The sequence below is a fragment of the Microtus oregoni genome, unplaced genomic scaffold, assembly GCF_018167655.1.
Source record: "Microtus oregoni isolate MIOR12 unplaced genomic scaffold, Mior012 000013F_ref0000133, whole genome shotgun sequence".
Classification (NCBI taxonomy): Eukaryota; Metazoa; Chordata; class Mammalia; order Rodentia; family Cricetidae; genus Microtus; species Microtus oregoni.
This window is the reverse complement of record NW_024543072.1, coordinates 4,207,802-4,229,158: the sequence shown is the minus strand read 5'-3', so window position 1 is coordinate 4,229,158 and position 21,357 is coordinate 4,207,802. Positions and strand designations below refer to the sequence as shown.

The 21,357-nt window shown below is 44.7% G+C and overlaps 1 protein-coding gene across 2 annotated transcripts in view; it reads right to left on the bottom strand.

Moving 5' to 3' along the window:
* The window catches only part of Cacna2d3 (calcium voltage-gated channel auxiliary subunit alpha2delta 3), an 835,389-nt gene that overhangs the window by 445,889 nt on the left and 368,143 nt on the right, over positions 1-21,357 (bottom strand). For both annotated transcript variants that reach the window (XM_041662952.1, XM_041662953.1), the window contains exons 6-8: positions 12,789-12,920; positions 8,616-8,676; positions 8,377-8,527 (exon numbers count right to left, since the gene is read on the bottom strand). In XM_041662952.1, coding sequence (XP_041518886.1) covers positions 8,377-8,527; positions 8,616-8,676; positions 12,789-12,920 — 344 coding nt within the window. The remainder of the gene's footprint in view (positions 1-8,376; positions 8,528-8,615; positions 8,677-12,788; positions 12,921-21,357) is intronic.

Sequence of the window (21,357 nt, the reverse complement as noted above, 5' to 3'; positions counted from 1 at the left end):
ACAGGGTGTGACATTTCATTCCCAGATGGGAAGTCACCTCTGGATTCAGGAAGGATCTACACAGGTCAACATAAGGGCGTCTCCACAATTCTTCTGCACTTTAGAGGAAAGTGGTTGCTGGAGAGGCAGCCATTCCCTTCTCCCTTAACTCCCTTACACAACAATATCCTTGCTGTGTAAGTGGTCTTAGCTAATCACAGGTAGTCAGTGATTCTCTACTAGATGATGCTTTACTAGATGCTTTACTAGATGATGCTCTACTAGATGCTTGCTTCCAGAGCTTCTTTGCTACAAGGGTTAGTGAATCATGAGCTGCCAATGGGACAAAAATGAAGTTTCTAGTGTATTTTCCTCAACCTTTTTCCTGTTCTTGAAAGAAAATTCGCCCATGTTTACCTATCCCTTCCTTCCTCCTTGGGGTGCCATTGTCCAGGGGCAACTTCACAACCATGAGGTGACATAAAAAGCACAGGCAAAGGAAGAGAAAACAAGAATATGGGGCCAGCATGGGTCTACCACTGATGCCCTCTGAACCACAGGACCAAGACTTCATCTGCTCTCCCGCTGGGTCCTTCCATCATGTTATTAGAGGCATACACAACAAGGCAACCTTTGAACCTCTATTCAGCTATTCTGTAACTCAGACACTCTTCAGGTCCTAGTTTGGTTCTTGCTTTTTAAAATAATGTATATATAACATGTGTGGTGTGTGTGTGTGTGTGTGTGTGTGTGTGTGTTGGTACAGGTGCACATGCGTGTCATAGTCATATGTAGATATCAGACAACAACCTTACATGTTGGTCTTTACTATTTTATGTAGACCAAGATCCTGTCACTCACCACTGCACACGCCATGTTAGCTGGCCCAGGAATTTGTGGAGATTCTCTGGTACCATCCATCATTCCACAGGAGTACTGGAAAAACAGATGTGTGCTGCCATGGCTGGATTTACATGGATTCAGGGAATCTGTACTCAGGTCCTGGGGCTTGCAGGACAAGCATGTTACCCATTGAGACATCTCCCCACCCTTGTTCTTGCTCTTATGCCTGCATTTTCCAGGTAATTTAAAAAAGTTTCACCAACACTCTTCCTAACACACACTCTCAAAGTTGTAGAGTCCAAAATTATCACTAGGACAGCTGTCACCAAGTCCTGTGCTGCTATGTACACCACGGGGCTAAGCCTCACTGACCCCTCATCCTCATACCCACCCAGTGTATGGTAACCACGAAAGTAGACCTGTGGACATGTAGGGAGGTGACATATCTCAGTGAATGCTCTTTGCTAAAACAGCACTTAGCACAGGCTGGGGGAGGGGCTCAGGAGGGGCTTAAAAGCAAAGAAGACAGGAAACTTTGTCCTCATCATGGAGGTACATGCGCAGTAATGAGAACCAGGCTCACTCTCCCTGCACACCCAGAGTAGAGGAATCTGCTCTGCTGAACTCCAGCCAGCTTGTTAGTGGCAGCATCCAAGCTTGCAGTTTCTTAATTTCCCCTGACAATATCAGGACTGAGCTGACCCAGCAATCTGGTCTGTATCACTGTGGGGAGCGGAGGTGGCCATGTGTAGAGAGACTCCTTACAAGTCTAGCGGCGGAATCAAGAAAGCCCACTGGCCACACAAGCTCCTCAAAGTCCCAAGGGACCGACTACAAAGGGTGCCCTGCACATGGATGCATTTCTTAAGCTCCAGTGGCTCCCCATTTGGATACCTTTCAGCTGGTGCATGTTTAGAGATGCTCCCTGGATGTCTTTGCTGTTTTTATTCTGTATGTGTGTATGTGTAAGGAATGTACATGGATTTGTTTTTATGGAGGTGTACATGTGTGTAGGTGGGCACATGTGTGTGCATGCATGCAGAGGCCAGAAGTCAAAATTAGGTATCTTTTTCTATCACTATTCACCTTATTTATTGAGACAGAGTCCCTTACTGAACTTGGAGATCATTGATTGGCTAGACTGGCTGGCCAATGAACTCAAGGGATCTGCCTGTCTCTCTCCCTCCCTCTAGTAGCACCAACATTACAGACACTTGGAAGCTATGTGCCTAGGTTTCACATCTTGGAGACCTAAAATCAGATCTTTATACTTTAACAACAAGCACTCTACTGACTGAGCTGTTTTCCCAACTCCAGTATTCCCTGGATTTCTGCTTTTTGAATCAATAGCACTATATGGTCACATAAGTTTATATTGAAGATGTGGTCATCTTCCTTTTGGGGTTCACATAAATAGACCCTGGTTTTGCTACATACAAGCTGGGTCACTTGGCCAAGGCTTTGCAGCTCCATGAGCCACAGGGTTTGGAGAAATCTGGAGTCACTGTCCCTGCCAGAGATGCACTGTGATGACGAATGAGCATGCTCAAGGTCTAGGCATGAAGGAAGAAGAGGCAGGCCACCAAATATGCATACTCAGTGTAGAAGAGAAAAAGGAGGGAGGTATGGGAATGCAACGTGTAGACAGTGCCCAGCTTGTCTTTGGGTTCTAGATGATGCTCAGGTACCTGATGATTATAAGGTTCTAGATGATGCTCAGGTACCTGATAATTATAAGGTTCTAGATGATGCTCAGGTACCTGATGATTATAAGGTACTAGATGATGCTCAGGTACCTGATGATTATAAGGTTCTAGATGATGCTCAGGTACCTGATGATTATAAGGTTCTAGATGATGCTAAGATGCCTGATGATGATGAGGTTCTAGATGATGCTCAGATATCTGATGATGATGAGATTCTAGATGATGCTAAGGTACCTGATGATGATGAGGTTCTAGATGATGCTCAGGTACCTGATGATGATGAGATTCTAGATGATGCTAAGGTACCTGATGATGATGAGGTTCTAGATTATGCTCAGGTACCTGATGATGATAAGGTTCTAGATGACGCTAATGTACCTGGGCTTCATATCAGAAACCCAACTTGATGGAAGAGAATAATACATATATCAGATTTGATGGGGCAGACTACCAGTTGATTAGACACTGTTATGAGAGAAGACCCAGTAAGGGAGAGAGACTTCCAAGCAGTCACCCCATATCACCCTGGAAACTGAGACTCATGTACACAGCTGACTGGACTTGTCTGATATGGCCTGACTCTCTCAATGCAGTCCAATTCTTTACCCAGTTTTTTCCATGTCCTCCTTCATGCCAATTAGTTCCAGACACAATCAATTCTGTCCTGAAGTGTGTGTGTGTGTGTGTGTGTGTGTGTGTAAGAGAGAGAGAGAGAGAGACTCACAACCTGAAATGGTGCTTGCCTTCTCAGTAAATCTCCTTCCCCCTACCATCTCTGACTACCCCGTGACTTAGGTCTACTGTCTATCTCCTTCATTGTTGGCCTAGTCATCACCTTCTAAGACGCTGTCTCCAAATCTCCCATGGTTTGCATGTTTTAACCCTGTCCTTGGCAGGCTCTCTCCCACAAGGTGCTGGCCTCATTGTACCACGAGTGGCTATTCCTGGGCTTCCCCATCAGACAGTCACACACAGAATCTCGGGGGTCATGAGGCAGATGGCTGTCTTCTACAGCAGCCTAGCACCGAACACTGAGCACACAGCCATGTTTATTAGACCTACTGACCACAATAATAAAAGGGCAAAAAAGCAAGAGTGCAGAGAAACTCACCAATGACACAAGGAAAAACTGAAGTTTAAACCTAAAAAGTAGAATCTCTATCCATTTCCAAACAACAGATTGATAAGCTAGCCATAAAGGAATAAGTAGGTATGTCCTAGAGACTCTGGAGTTCTACCAAGAGCCCATAATATTAAAAGTCCATAAGCTGGCTTGCTCACAGAAGCAATGGAGGAAGCCCCATTGCTCCATTTTAGGAAGCTGATACAAAGAAGAGTCAACTAAATAAGTTAATAGTCTCACGGCTGTATCTCTAATTAAATGGCCTTTAGGATGACAATGGAGGAAGTATGGAAGGTAGCAGAGGAAACCACAATATTTTCACCAAGGCAAGGTCTCTTCCAGCTTACCAAAATATCTTCTGAAACTAGAAAAACAACTGGCTGAAATTAGCAGTCCAGCACTAACCAGCAAAGAAAGTGAACACCAACCCATGCCTCATGATAGTGAGGTTTGCTTTGTAAAAGGGAGCACAGCACAAGAGTGTGGGAGAATTAGTTCTCAGAAAAACAACAACAGTGAATTACAGAGCACCAGAACTGTCTAGGATGAACTCGCAAATGAGTCTCCTCCATACCATTTGCACAGTCCTGAACTGCAGGAAACCTTTAAATTGATTTCACAATGCCGGCCCAGTTAATGTGATGTTCACTTAATGCCTGACCTAGGCTTCTGTAAAATCCATTTCTCAACTTCCAGTAGCAGATGGAATTAACACCCTCATTTTTATGATAATGCTGTTCATTTAATGCATGGCTTGGAGGAAGACTTCCAAGTCAATGAAGAAATATATGCTCTTTTTTGTGTCATAATTTAACATCAAATTCTAACTTCAACTGCACAAACCCCTCTATTTCCCTTGTTCTTTCTAAATTCCAGCAGCTAATTCATTAGCTCTAGGTAGATTTTTCAATATCCTGCCCATCAAAGATAAAAGTGTTCATCCATTCATATTTATTCTCTGGAAAAACCCAGATCATGAGTTTTTCAATATAATACATAAGATATACTTGACAATGAATTTAATGAAATGTAATCATTCAAATGGCCATGAAATATCTTTCCTACTATTTGAATGTCCCCTGCCTTCCTGCATTATGACACTGAAATCAAAGACAAGGATAGATTAGATTTGCCTAAACAAAACCCTACAGTGCACGAAGACCTCCAGGACTGGAAGTAAGGAATGTGCTCTTGACTTTCTCTCTCTAAGATGCTTCCTCAAGCATCTACATGGTGAGGAGAAGAAGGCTGGCCACACAGCAAAGGTTGCCACAGGAATGTCCTTTCAGGCAGCAGAATTCTGCAAGAACCAAGTAACCACCTTCATGTATGCACCTGTCACCACTAGTTCAAGCCAGTAGCTATTCTAAAAAGACTTGGGGAAAAGCCACACTGTACTCTGGAGACACTATGAAATGTGGGAGCGGGAGGAAATGCTGCAGGGAAATAAGAGTCCCTAAAGCAAAACTAGTGTTTGATGCACTGAGTACCAGAAGATACAACTCAAGGGAATGCAAGTGACAGCTGACCCCCTCTGAATCTGCAGCTCTGGCCTCCAGCCATCCAGAAGATGCGAACTTGAACACTACTTGGTGGATACTGTGGTGGGACTGATGTGATACTCGCTGGTGTAGCAATTTCATGTATATATTATCAATCAAATGCATGCCCCACCTTGCCAGCATGCACACAGTATCTTCAGTGTGGTCCAGGTCATGGAGAGCTAGCTCATCTGCTAGAGCACGCTCAGATAGATGAGAGGGCCTCACAGTACAATAGTCACATACATCTATAGCCAGGAAGAGGCTTGGGCAAACTTCTAATGTCAACTATATGTGACAAATACACTTAATTAAAATCAGACATAGAGACTAATTAGTAGGTATTCTGCAGAATATGATTCTATTTGTGAAAAAAATTATATAGGTTTAGGTCAGTTGGACAGCTCAGTGGGTAAAGGCACTTGCTACTAAACTTATAGACTGAGTTCAGTCCCCAGGACCCAGAGGCTAAGAGGAAAGAACAGATTCCTGAAGGCATCCCTCTGACATCCAAAGATACACACATACTAAAATGTAATATAATTTTGAAGTATGTGGACAGATAGATAGACAAAATTGAAATAATTGTATCAGATGTAAGAATGAACAATCTGAATTGTTCAAAGAAATTTACAGGTTTTGTTCATTCAAAGGCAATCACCATAGAAAGTTAGGATTAATTCATTGCCTTCCTATGTGAATTCACTACTATATCCCATCCATTCACTTACACACACAAGGAGATCACGATCCTAAGGGGTCAAGTAAAGATATCCAGAGATCTTCATCACAATAACTGCACATAGTCTTAATTCATGCTGGAAACTAGGGACAGATTCAAGGCAATGGCTAATATTAACTGCCAATGGGATTTATTCTATCAGGAGATGATTCAGGGTAAAGAAAAAATATTTTCCCTCAACTATTGCATAATAGCTGGCTGTCTCCTTTTAATTAACTTAATCACCCTCTCCTCATTATTGCGTTGACGCTGGATATCTTAATGAACTTACACAGATTATTCCACGTGATTGGCCGTGTTAACTGAACAATAAATTCTGACAGATAAAGGACGTAGGATGTAATTAGTTAGCTCCTCTTCTTCTGTGGATTTCTGATATTTCTGCGAGACATAATTAAAGATTAATAGGAGAGATAGTCTCGAATTTGCTGCGACTTATCTGTAAATGCTCCAGGATATGTGAGCCTCCGACCACATTTGCATAGTCACGTGGAGGCTGGCAACTAGGGGAAATCCTGATTAGAAAGCCAATGGACTCTTGATCTGAAACCTCATTGCAAAGCATGAGGCCTTGAATTCAAGGTCTGCATGGTGAGATGGCCGAAGGGACGAGTCGTATTCTCTCCACTTCTGCACAAGAGAGCTAGAGCAGGCAAGTCAGCAAGGCTTCGCTGTGCGCCTCCTTCCAACTGCCTGTTTGAGACAGTGATGTACGCTTCTCTGTGCCTCTGCCTTCACACCATGTGCACAGGGCTGAGGTGAAAGGTCAATGCAGTGAGTTACTGAGGTTCTCTGGGTGTGGGCTTCACACAGTGGGTACTCTAGAGACTAGTGGTTCTCATCCTTCCTAATGCTGCGACCCTTTGATACAGTTCCTCATGCTGTGGTGATCCCAAACCATAGAATTATTTTCGCTGCTACTTCATAACTGTAATTTTGCGACTGGTATGAATCCTAGTGCAGATACCTGGGTTTTCCTGTGGTTTGGCGACCCCTGTGACAGGATCATTGGATTCCCAAAGGAGTCGAGACCCACAGGCTGAGAAGCACTGATGTAGACTGTATTATTCAGCCCTTAAACTCCTGCTGTTTGTCAGGTATTGTCCAAGGCATACACGGTAATCAACTTCTGCACCCAGTAAGGTAATAGTTTCCTTCTTTTCCAGTTGCTCTTCCGAGCTTTAAAATTTTACTACAATTATTAGGCAGATGCATGTGTGTGTGTACATGGGTATGCACACACACACATGTGAGTATGCACACACATATGCTTGTGACATGGAAAAGAACATGTTGTATTGTGTTGTTTGTTTGAGTCCTGGCCATTGACTCGTGGCTGGGAAGCTAGCACCTTTTCTTCCTGAACCACCTTGCTGGCACAGCTCAATAGCTTCTTAAAGCCTCAGCTTTACTGTCAGTTCCTTTGCTTTGCAGTTGAGCCTTTGCATCTGGAGGTCTCATCACAAAAATGTTGGAAGAGGACCCAAGCAACACCCTTGCTACTTAAGCACTTGCACCTTGACCTAGAGAACAGAAGTTGGTGATCTGTGTCTTCTGACAGCTGCCCTAACACAGGACTCAATGACATCACCCTCTATCCAAAGGTATGGTAAGGCACACACCACAGAACCACATCCAAACGCCAATGCCCAAACTCCACGTTTCTTGCCACACTACCTCCACTGTCACCTGCGACACAGAACATAGGATGTCCCAAACGGATGAATATGGCAAAGCACACCTGTGCACCACATCCACATGCCTAGCTGATCATGACAGAGGAGCGAAGTTCCTTGTGACTGAAATCTTTGAAAAGAGAGGGAGGTCTTTGAAAGGGTAGGGACATAAGGTGCATGATGGCAATCCTATCAAAGAACAGTGAAGAACAAAAATAACTACAAACTACAATGGAATACATCTCTCTTCATGTCTGTGTCACTGCCCAGCCATGACTGGTTCTCTGGCCTGCCATGTCTTGGAACCCCAGACATTTCACTGATGCTTTTTCTTGGCTCTTCCCTTGGAGAATATACCCAAGCTGGCCAACCTCCTGGAGTGTTGGGGAGGAAAGATTTTCTATCTATGAAGGGTACACCACTCCCTGTCTTTCAGTATCTCATCAGTTACCATCATGAACATGGAACTGACCTGGCTTCAAGTTCAATATCACATGAAAAATTCTGGCAGCTCATGGGACATCTTTTCTACATCTCTTCCCCAAGATCCCCAAAAAGGCTGGAGATGCTGTTTGCTAACTTCAAAGAAGCAATGAATTCCATAGCATTCTCCGTCTCCCTAGAAAGACCTTCTACTGTCCCTGATTCAGTGAATTGCATGTGGCCATAATCAACCTTCATCCTCTGGTCCCCAGACCCTGCACATCCAACAGCAACAGTGCAAATGACCCAAAGCGCAAAGAAAGCACAGAACAGGCACACTCACTGTGATGATGTTGAAGAAGTCATCATCGCCCAGAGTGTCCAGAATCGAGGAGACTGTTTGCTTGGCGATGGTCAGGCGGAGTCCCTTCATGCTGCCACTGACATCCACTAAAATGACAACATCTTTTGGAGAAGTTGCTGCCTGGATATACCTGAGTGGACAGAAAATTAAGTAAACATGAATTGTGGCCTCTCGATATTTTCTCTCAAAATTGACTAAGAGGTTTAAGCTCTGCCTACCATTTCCTGTTCCTGCAGTCAAAGGCAATGACGCCATTCTCATCTGGTTCCCATTTAATCCCTAGAAGAAAAATGGGGGTGTTGAGAAACCCTGAGATTTCAAATGGTTATCTGCAGTACTTTAAGGCTGCTCTGCTTTGCTAACCCAATAGATGGGGTGGAAAATCAGAGCCCAGGAGCTCCTCATTGGCCATTCATCCAGCTCTACAAAGTGCCCTCAGGCACCAGTCCTACAGCAAACAGGGCCTTAGCCCTTCCTGCTTCAGACAGTGAATGGAGACAGCCTCAGCAACATGCTGTCCATGGAGATGGGATGTGACTCTAGTTCCTTTCACAGCTTTAGATAAAGACAGCCAAGACCATTTCTCACAGCCCAGCAAGGTGCTGAAGCTGCTGGCATCATTCAAAGGTCTCTAGGCAGTGTCTGGCCCCATCCCCAGACCCCAGTGAGGTCATGTCTATCGCCTGGGCTAAGGAGAAACCATGGGATCTGATGGTCCCACCTCACAGTGTTTCCTCCAGTTCCTGTCTTAAAACTCAGACATTTGGCATGCTTTTCCCTGCTCAAATGAAATGACCCTAATTATTCTGAAAAATAAAGTTTGAATCTAGGCCTGGAAGCCAAAGCAGTTTTTCCCATAGTCATTCCCATTCTCATAGTTTGAGAACCAAGGGTGGCATTCTCCTTGTACATCTGATTAGTTTAAGAATGGTATTTTGTTTCAGGGCCAATAAGACGGCTCAGCAGGCAAAAGTATTTCCTGCAAAGCTTGACAATGTGTGTTTAATCCCCAAGCCCACATGATAGCAGGAAAGAAGCACCTGGTTCAAGCTGCCCTATAGACTTATACACACGGTGACATGTACATTCATGTGTTCATGCATACACAGCCCACATTCACATACACACATGTAATAAACAAATAAATGTATTACTTCTCATTCATTTAAAAATAAAGGAATGGCTGCTTTAAAACAAGTTAGGGCCTCGCCATTCTTGGCCAGCAGTCCTGCTCCCGGCTAGAGGACTTCAAACAGATTTTGAAGAAGAAGAAGAAGAAGAAGAAGAAGAAGAAGAAGAAGAAGAAGAAGAAGAAGAAGAAGAAGAAGAAGAAGAAGAAAAAAGACAGAAAAGCTATTTTCACGGCTGATTTGGAGCTCAGCACTGACTGCTTTCTTTTTCTTTCTCAGCTCACGACAGCCAGCATTCTTGATCCTGCCATGGCAAGAACAAACTGGGATAAGAGAATGTGCACAAACCACCACACAGCCTGGAGTTATGGCACTGTGTGTCCCACAGTGATACTATGATCTGCCCTCCTGGTACCAGCACTGGGGCCTACTCTAAAGGGCACAATAAGGGGCCATAATGAGGTTCATTCCAAATGTATCTGGCATGTTGTTTTGTGGAAAGTCAGGCATAGTTAGAATGGCACAATTCCATATGTGTGTGTGTGTGTGTGTGTGTGTGTATGTGTGCTGACGCACTGCATTCATCATGTGTGTCGTAACTGCCCATGCATATTTATAGACACCATGTCTCATCCACCAGAACTCCATGGCTTCTTCTGCTGGCATCCTTACTGTGGTGTGCTCTCCCAAAACTTCCTAGAAGGGACAGGGGTGGCTAGGAAAGGATCACTGCAGGTGGGCTGCAGCTTCCACATCCCCACAGGCACCCTTGGCAGCCCCGTTTTCCTAAAAGCCCCTATCAGATCAGCCTGCTAGGAAACTAGCAAAGAATACAATACCAGCACCGAAGTAGACACAGAATAGGATGACCCTGTGCAGGTCAACTTGACCCAAACTAGAATCCCCCAAGGAGTCTCTCTGGAGGCACAGACACTCAGAGAGAAATCACAAGTGCCAGGACAGGCAGATGCCCGGTGGTGGCTAATAGGTAAAAGAGGCAGAAGAGGCACTAAGCTTGAGATGCTTCATGACTTCACCAGGGCCGCTGTAACCAAGTACTACCTGAGAGAGGCTTAGCAGTCCTGCGTTCCAGACATGCACAGTTCGAGGTGCTTTTATCCAAACTACTGGAGTGCATGCCCACTACACCCCCACGATCCTCACTGAAAAAATCCTGCAAGATGGAAGACACTGATCCTCGGTTTAAGTCGATCATGTGCCAGAGAAACAAGGATCTGACCGAGTGTTGGATGGAACCTACCAGTTTTCTAGAACAGCACACGGACTTCAGGTTTTAGGGGCTTAAACATGAGTTCCTTGCTGGAGCTTGGCTTCATTGGGTCTATGCCATTTGTTACCCAAACTTCTGACCAAGGTGTTTTGCACAAGAGAGAGCTTCTCAAGGTCAAACTGGGGAATTTGACCTCTGCTACCTAATCTACCTTCTGCTTTGCAAGTCCTCACTCACGGCTTATGATAAACCTAGGGCTTTGGATACACTTGTAGGGATGAAGAAGAGTTTATCTACCTAAGGTCAGGTATATTGGTACCAACTGGCGCTTTTACAATACAGTGAAAGTGGACAGAAGTATCCTAATATGAAAAATACATGGTAAAATGCCTACTTCAAGTTTCTCCTTACTGTGTGAGCAGGAGGCAAGAGATGAGCTCTGTCTGGAACCAATTCCAGAGTCAAGTGGCTACACGACATCATTCAGGGCAACCAAATATCTTCAGAAGACTGTATCCACGTATTAACCAAGGCAGAAAAGATACAGATATCCTATGGAGTTAAAATTGTGCCAAAACCACCACAGGAGAAGTGCTAGCATTTTGACTAAACTGGCTTCATCTATTAATAAATCTCCCAATCACATGAGCCCTTTATGGTGACTCCCCTTGCTTTCCAATATCTTTGCAACTCTACTTTAAGGATTTCTTGTTGGTGAAGACACCCCATGATTGTGGCTCCTACTTATCTCTTCCACTCACATCCCAATGCCACAAGGTCAGATGGCCAGCTTTCCAGGTGACTGCTAGGCGGGCTGGCTTGCCCGACATGTTCCAGCCTTTACAATGTGCATCGAAGTTGCTCTGCTGTGCACATCAACATGGACTGCAATTTGGTGACATTAAAAACTTTAATGGTCCACTGTTTATTATAACATTATCTGTAATAGGATACTTATTGCTTAAATGGCTGTGAGCTCCACGAGGAAGCATGTGCACCCTGCGGAACAGGACTCTTGGGAACCATTGAATAATCTGCTAAGGCAGATGCCCCGTCAGGGAAGTCTCAGGCCACAGATGCTGTGTGCAGAGCAAACACTCCTAAAGGTGGAAGCTGATGGTGTTGGTGCAGTAATGTTGAAAGTCATCGGATGCCTAGCCTTACTTAATGAAAGCCTTGGCTTAATTGCTCCAAGAATGTGCAGTGTGTTTGTGTGTGCGCGTGAGTGTGCATGTTCCCCCTCCTTTTAGGTTGAGCTAGTTAATTTCTACAGCTGCGATGCTGGAACAATTGCAGCCTCAAGTCCTGTTTTCACAACTTGTAAGCAAAATTAAAACTTCCCGTTTTAATTAAAATTTAAGCCAAGCTAGAATTAAAACCCTACTGCGAGGCAGAGGCCCAGGAAGGCTCCAGATGGAACACCTGTTCCATGGGAATGACGAACAAATGGCAGAAACATGCTGACCTGGGGGAGTTGTTGGGGGGGTGCTCTCTAGAGGGGTGTCACCATCTGCCATGCTTTGACTCTTTCAACCTCTGACTCCAGAGGTAAGCCACCTCTGGAGTCAGAGAACCTAAGTTCACGTTCTATATTTCTTACACCTTTTAGTCAAAATTTACTTTTGCCCCCACAACTTGATCTATTTCCTCTGACAACAATGATCACACAACAATCAACACCAGTGGAATAATGAGAAACCAAGCTCTTCTATGAGAAGACCAAATGTGGTACGGCTCATGCCCCAGTGCTCTGTTTACTCTACAAATTAATTTATGGAGAAAGATGCTAAAGCCACACAGTTTCTGTTATCAATGCCGTGTGTGTGTGGTGTGTGAGCACACGCGCACGCTCATATACTCGCGTGCATATACACACAGGTATCTCCTTTTTGCTCCTATTCTGTATGCTAACAACAGGATCTAATTCTTCACTTTCTTCCAAGGGAAGGGAGAAAACTATTAATTGGGAAACTAAAGGGAATCATCAAATCATTCACTGAAACCAGAGTAGTCAACTTAGGCACACTTACCTGGATATTGCCTAAAAAATCCCTTTGCACTTCCAAAATACTGCCAGATGAGAGATGGGTCCCGGTCAAAGTTATCTACAAACACTTTGTTTAGGGATTCAGACCAATAAACACCATTGACAATTGCAGGATCTGAAAACAAACAGAACAGAGCACCATTAGGAAGCAGAGGGAGCCCGATCACAGGTAGCACACATCCAGGCTCACTCACATCAGTGAGTCTGAGATGCTGAGAGGCAGAGATTCCAGACACTCAGGATGGTGCTCCTGTCTGCTCTCTGTGCCGCCCAGGAGCCTCCATTGGTGTATCTTACTCAAACGGCGTGGCCTTGTATTGGTAATACTTGATTTGACAGAGAACACAGCTCTCTTAGCATCTGCTTCCTGATTTCTGGAATCCAGCATTCGAAAGGAAGATGTGCTGTCTCTTACTAATCACCTCAGCCAACAGGGCCCTGCTCCAGCTGGGGTTACATCATAAGCTCTCCCCTTCCACTAAGCGGAGTGTGAACCCAGTACGGGAAGATCTTGTCATTCATCCTCTGCCCTGTGGATACTCAGCGACTAGATGAAAATCTGCACTGACCAATGGGTAGAGAGATGGGTTGCTGGGTGGATGGGTGGACAAATGAGAGATAAAACAAAGGTTGTTCTACAGAAACCACACAATCTGGACACTGTGGCACCCAGGAAATTTAGGAAGCAGGAGCAAGAAGGTCAAGGTTCAAGGCCATCCTGGATGATCCAAACAGCCTGAGCTCCATAGTGAGACTCTCTAAAAAAGACAATTACTTTTCTGGCCTCGCGTTCCATTAACAAACCTTTTTCCTCCTGTTGAAAGTCCAAATTAATTCTTTGTGTTTTCTTTATATATTTAAAAGATGAGAGCAGAGGGGAAAAAAGAGAAATAAAGGAATTTTTACCTACAGGCTAAAGAAGGTGGATCAGGGAGGTGCTTTGTGACTGTCTACTTTCTCCCCGTTTCTCTTTTCTCCTGAAGACAATGTTTCGGGATGAGACAACACTCAACCACAATCAGTTCTAAAAGGAACTACTATTTAGCCCGGATATGAGGAGGTAAAGTAGCAATGCGATGACCATATAGACCGGGAGAAGTAGAGGAGAGCCCACTTTCTGCTCCCTTCCCATGGGATAGCATGGGGTCACTTTCTTCTGTCCCCTGCAACAGCCCTCCAGGTAGGAAGGCAAATGACACTGAGCCACACAGAGACTGGAACTGGGACAGGAAGCGGGGCCTTTTCTAAAACTGCATGGGCTGCTGAGAGGCAGAGCGCTAGCCTGTGCTTGCATTATAGGCGAACAGTAATAATAAGGCCCATGCTGGTGGCCCGCTTGAAAAGCTCAACAGATCTTCAGGAAACAGCTAATGGTAGAATGTGGGAGCCCACAGATGTGGAGTCAGTTCAGGCCTACTCCTGCTTCTTACAGGTTATTGACTGGACGGTTGACCCAGGGGCTACAACTAACAGGATCTAGGTGTGGTTACATGATGCTTTCCTTGCATCACGGTAGAGAAGTCTTTTGTCTTCCCTCTCCTTTGGTTTGAGCTATATAAAGCTTATGAGAATCAAAGGCTGGGCAGATTCAGCATCCATCGTGGTGCCCTCCAGACTCTCCCCTGCCCCTCCTTCATCCGCATGCTTCCCTCCAAGCACAGATAAGTAAGCCGGGTGGGACCGCTGATGCTGTAGCCCAGATGTGGAATACAGCAGTAGAAAGCACCCACAGAGCTAGTCCACTGGCCCAAAGTCCAGGTCCCTCTCCAGAGTCTCTTCTGGACTGCTGAGTCACGGCAACCACACAGTAGTATGCTTATTGCAATGCCTACTGGCACTCTACAAGTGGGGACGATAAAGACAGATTTTGTCATCCCGGGCTTAAGTTGCTTAGTATGCCAGTGAAAGCTAAATCATTCTAAAAATAGACCTACCTACCAATGAACTACACTGGAAAGGAAGATGATTATTGGCCGATGGGACATAAGATGTTTACTTTTAATTGCCAAGTTGACACACTAGGATATCCTGAAAAGAGTCTCAGTGAGGGACTGGATAGTTCAGATTGGCCTGTGGGCATGTCTGTGGGGGATTAGCTGGTTAAATTCATTGATATGGGAAAACCCAGTCAACATTGGATGGAACCAAGCCTTGGGTTTGAGTCCTATGCTGTTTAAGAGCAGATACAGTATGCTGAGTTATAGGCTTGCATGAATTCATTTTTTCTCTCTGTGTGTTACTATGGCATGGCTGATTGCTTCAAGTTCTACCACCTTGAGCTCCCTGCTAAGAAGGAATGTTACCTGAAATTTTGAGCTGAAAGAAACCTTCTTTCCCATAAATTTTTATCAGGGTAATTTATCAAACTAGAACAGTACCCAAGCTCTCTTCCATGCCTGCCCACAGCTGGCTGTCCTTCCTCAGTTGGCCACCCTTCATGTTTTTCCTAGACAGACAGAGTCTACAGTCGGCAGCTGATGAGCTGGTGGGCCTAGGTCTAGCCTGACAGCCTCACCTCCACCTTGCCATTTCTTTCAGATCATGGAGACCATTGGGACTCGGACTTTTATCTCAAAAGGGCATGTTGTAACCCCTGCCACTGTATCAACCACACCATAGCCTGGGAATGTGAACACGACTGATTCAATCTTATACCATAGAATACTTTTGAGAAAGGTTTTATCCTTGCAGTTCTGGAGAACAAACCCATTTATTATTCCTGCCCAAGCTTGATAGTAATTACTGTGACTCACTCTTGGCTGCAAAAGCCACTTACATGAGCCCACAAACATGCAAATACAGTAACAACTCAAAAAACCCATGGCTTTTACGTCCATTGATGGACTTAATTATATCAGAATCATACAAAACCTTTCCATAGTCAGAAGCAAAAAAAAAAAAAAAAAAAAAGAAAAAAAGAAAAGACAATCTATTTTACTAGCTCATCGTCTCAACATGTTGCAGAATTCAGTGGTTTTCAGTGGGACCATGTTTGCTTTGGGACTGGTCCGATTGTATAATTATGATTCCTTTGTGGATAGAGACGGGACTCCCATCCTTCCAGGTGGTCCTGGAATTCCAGGATTTCCACCAATGAGCACAGTCAGCGATACCAGGTAATCTCCTGGACACTAAATTTGGACACTAAATCTTGCTCTGAGTGGTTCTTTACGAAAAGGGAGATTTGACTTTCAAGGGCATAGTAAAGTGGAACTAGTAAATATGACCTGTTCAAAACAGAGGCTGGATTAATACGCATCCGTGTCATTCCTTGGGATATGAAACCATGATAGTGAGTGTACAAAATTCAGAGGCTTCTGTCATGAACAATCTTAATAGATGGGAAGCCTTGAAAAACTGTCTGTCATTACAGTCAGCAAAGAGACAGACATGGATACAAGGCATTTGAATAAGGTATTTAAGCATCTAAGACACACACACACACACACTCACACACACACACACACACACACACACACACACACCTGGGTTAAAGATGGTTTCTCATCATCAGTGGTCTACACCAGAAGTCAGTAACTCAAGAATTAGTCAAGATTGCCCATCCACCCTTCCTCAGGGGGGCCCTTCTGCTAGCCACTGAGGAAGAAGCCGCTGTCAGTCTGGGTTTGTACTGGTACTCTAGCCACATGGTCCTTCTCTGGGAGCTGAGGTCTTGACTGTCTTGTGGTCATTTGTAAAATTCTCAGCATTCTCTCACGCAACAAGCTAAGCATTTCCTTGTTTGGGTTTGGTTTCCAGATGTTTCTACAGTCCCTTTGCCTCATTTAGGACCTTCCCCTCTCATCATCTTAGGGGTCTTAGAGACCATACCCACCACCTGCTCTAATCACTAACTCTAGACCTGGTGGCCCTAACAACAGAATTTATTATTTTATGATTCTGGAAGCCAAAAGTCCAAAGCCAAGGTGTGATGGGGCTGACATCCTTGGGAGCCTGTGAGGAAGACTGTCCTTGTCATTCTCCTAACCTCCTTGTACTCTGTGCTAACTTGACATTCCTTGGCTTAGAGACTCCGCATGATATGGGCCACCCTTCTGAGTCTCTGTACCAAATAAATACCCAATTCTTTCCATCATAAGGACAGGTGTAGACATCAAGTCCAGACCTTATATAGTCACATCTACAAAAATGAGAGGTTAAGGCTCAGGTGGTTTGGAGGCCACTATTCACATGGTATCCATACTCTGAATTATTCTCTAAAATATACTCCTATTTCATGGTTTGCATATATTTTTATATGTATATTTGTTTCCAGGTATGTCTGTGCATCGAATATGTATTTGACACAGTCAGAAAAGGCTGTTGGATCCCCTGAAACTGGAATTGCCGATGATTGTGAGCTACCATTTGGGTTCTGGGAATTGAACCCAGGTCCTGTGGAAGAGCAGCCAGTGGTCTTCACCACTGAACCATCTCTCCAGCTCCTGTGTATATTATTTTTAAGGTCTGAGTTGAGGACGCACAGGACTTTTTGTGATAGAGACCCTTTAAAGGCCTCACTCTGTGCTTTTGCAGTGACAATTCTAATTTTCAGGTCAAGTTGTTTATATGAACGTAGTTGATGAATCCCGCCCACATTGCACTAACGTGTATCTTTATTTTTTTTTCCTTAGGTAATTAATGTGTATCTTTAAACATATACTTTTGACCTGGGTCTGTGTGTGGTATGCATGTGCATATATATGCTTGTGGGTACACATTTATGTGCTGCTGTGCACGTATGTACACATGCATGTGGGAGCAAGAGGTTGATGTTAGGTGTTTTTCTTGATCACTCGCTCTCGTATTCACAGAGGCCTATTTCAGTTGAAAGCACTTGTTCTGAGAATTCTGGCTGAGTGCTGGAATTACAAGCAGGCCCCTATGCCCACTCAGCATTTGCCTGGGCGCCGGGGATTTGAACTCTAGTCCTCATGCATTCATGGTAAGTGAGTAACCAGCTAAGCCATCTCCTTAGCCCCAAAGTCATTTTCTTAAATGTCAAGAATACATAACAAAAACAGTATTTTCCATGTAATGTAATGTTTCCACATGACGGGGTCATTCTTGCCACTGTTGCTGTCCACTCTACACAGCGTTTTTGTGCATGTCCCTCTTTATACAGTGAAGAAATAGCACCAATCCTGCCTCCCTGCTGAGATACAGTCACCCCCAAAATGTCAAGAATGTTCAGCTTTTACCAGAACAGACACTAGGGGATGTCCGGAGAGAATGCTCCACCGTTGTGGTACATCTAGGCTTAGCATTTAAAGAGAATTTTTTATACCCTTGGCTTGTATTTATAATACAGCAGACATCCCAACAACAAAACGCCTTTCAGTTCCAAGTCTATCCAGGTTCTTAGTGCAGCAGATGGGCCACGAACACATCATAAACAGAGGCTGCCTCTCATCTTGTCCATTAGGAAACGCATGAACACAGCCCCGGGATGAGTGTTCTTCCTTTCTCTTTGTCTAAGTTGCTGGGCAACCCCATTGCAAAGCAGCCCAACAATCCGAGGCTCGGCTCTGGAGTGGAGTTCCAGCACTGAGCTCACACTTGACATGTGCTAGCTAATAGCCTGGGCCTTGTGACTTCACTTCCCTAAGTGGCAGGTACCTTCATTCCGGGAAGAGAGATGGGAGCAGCTATTCCTGAATGCACTGACTGATCTCAGGAGCAGAGCGAACCGTGCATCCTTTGTTGCTGCATTAACTATCCCAGGGATGAGGTGACTCTCTAAGCCTACACTTTAGTTCAGCTATCCACATACTACATGGTAGGGTAAGTCTGAATCAGTCTCTTCCTTAAATTCTCAAGTCAAAGCACTTGGATTATTCTCTTTTATTTATACAACAAGTGTTTCTCAATCACTTACACTATAGGGATTTTATATGGTTTGGATCTGAAGTATCCCACACAGGTCCATTTGCTGAACACCAAGTTCCCATCTGATGGCACTCTCTAAGTGGTTTCGAAGACTTGGGAACATGGGGTCCAGTTGGAGGAAGTAGGTAGTGGGGGCATATTGTCGAGGGCTGTGCCTTGCCCAAGCTCCTGTTTGACTCCTTTGCTTTCTGACTGCTATGAAGTGGGCAGCTTCATCCCTTTTTGCCTCCCTTGCCATGACACTCTGCTTAGCCAGAGCTCCAAGACAACAGAGCCATCAAGCACAGACTGCAACCTCTCAAACAGAAGCCAAAGCAAACATTCCTTCCCTGGAGGTTCCATCAAGGATTTGGCTAGTGGTGACAGGAATCCAGACAGTTCTGTCTCACGAGGAGGCAACAAAAGGAACTTCAAAGAGAAATGTGCCTTGCAAAGGGAATGGAACAGGTTAGAAAGTTACTTTGGATGTGAAGGAAGGAGGGGGACCTCAGGGAGGGGACACCTGCATGCCAAGGAGGCTACTAAGAATCCCTTCAGCAAGAGCGTGGTAGACAGACAGAGTTCTAAAACAGTGATCTGAAAAGAAATCAGGTATAGCAGGGAAAGGGGTGCTGCTGGGGCCCATGAGGGGAGGATTAGCCGAGGCTGGGGGGATGGGCAGGCTCAGCAAAAGATTTTAGGGAACTGTGAAGTTCCCAGCCAAGTACACATTCTCTAACAGATAATGCCCCTGCCTGCACAGGGCCAAGACTCATCCTGCCTAGACTCATGGTCCCAAATCAAATTTATTTCTGAAATCCATAGCGAGCATAGCTGCTTCCTCTTCCAGGATGAGCAATCAGAATCTTCATGGCTGTCTCGGTGCCTGAATTTCCTCTCCAGGCTGCCGTCGTCCGGTACACACTTGATTTTCCCCTCTCAATACCCCTTCATTCTACTATAAATTAGCAGAACTGAATTATTTTAACTTGTCATTTCCTACCACAAAATCTGGGCCCATTCCTAGGGAATCTGTGTGAACAGAGATGGATACAGAATTACAAAGAAATTGTTCTTTTCCAAAACCAATGTTGGAAGAAGAGTCTGGATTTAGAAGCCGCAAGATTGGTGCAGGGCTGCTTTTCGGGGAGGTGTAGCGTACCTTGGACTTGGTGACAGACAGGATCTCATACTTGCCTAAGTAAAACTCTTAGAAGCTCTGTACCTCCTAGATATGCAATTACACCAGAATGAGGAGGCAGGGAACTGAGCCTATGTAGCTGTTCTCCAGGGTGGGTTGATGTGGGAAGGTCATCTGTCTATCCATTGCTTTCATTGGTTAATTAATAAAGAAACTGCTTGGCCTGATAGGTCAGAACATAGGTGAGTGAAGTAGACAGAACAGAATGCTGGGAAGAAGGGAAGTGAGGCAATTGCCATGCCTCTCCTCTCTGGGTCAGACGCCATGGATCCAGCTGCCAGGTCAGACATTCTAAATCTTCCCTGGTAAGCCACCACCTTGTGGTGCTACCTACATTAATAGAAATGGGTTAATCAAGATATGAGAGTTAGCCAAAAAGAGGCTAGAACTAATGGGCCAGGCAGTGTTTAAATGAATACACTTTGTGTGTTGTTATTTCGGGGGCAAAGCTAGCCATGCAGGAGCTGGGCGGGACGAAAAGAAGGCCTGCTCGTCGCCTCACTACAGTTGGTGCTGGACCACCTTTAGAATGGATGGAGATTTTCATGCCTCTGTTTGAGCAAATAAATGGCATCTCCCCTAATCACTCTCACTAGATCCTGGAATAAATAAGAGAGAGTCTGATGCTAGTTATCCATCGTGCCTAGGCCACAGAGCATACTATTGCATGTGGCCTGAATTACAAAGCAGGCTTATTTGCCATCCCACTAAATTTCATGAGAGGCTAGATATTAAAAACAGGTTACTTTTCACAAAGATGGAGTCAACTTCTGGTGGTCCTGGGGCCAGAAGAATAAGAAGGATCCATGATCTCATGTTGAATGATGTTGTGAAGCAATAACTTGGCAAATTCCCAAGGACGCTCTTTGTATGTGGTCTCAGCGTAAGTTTGGGGGATGAATTCCCCAGTGCATTTTCATTTTATCCATTAGCCTCATGCCTTTCTCCTGCTGCTTAGATTCCTTCCCTGGGGTGGATGGAAGGAAGAGGCATGACTCCACCAAAGTTCATTCTGGGAAACCAATGGGTTTACTGGACTTCTTCGCAGAACCTAGGTGAGAGGTTATTTGTGGGGTGTAGGTGTAACCCTCCAAAGGCTACACTAGAAAGTCTCTACCCAGCAGAGATGACGGCTTTCCCACAGCCACATAGATGGATCCTGAGTATCCCCTGACCTCTGTACTGTATCTCCTCCCTGAAAACAATGCAATTAGGGTCAAGTCATAAACAACAGGTGGTGCCGGGTAGCCAGATACTCAGGTGAGAGTCTTCTGCCCCTGTCTGTTCTTTGAGGGGAAGTAAACAGTCAACATGCCAAGCGTGGTTGATATCTTGCAACCTGACATAGTTGATCTCGCCAAGCTTGTTGGTAAGTATTTGTCTTGGAGGATAGTCATGTACAACATTGCTGTAACTTATTTTAAGATGTGTGTAAAACATTACATACATTTTCCTCTTCATGTGTTCTGGGAATAAGATATTC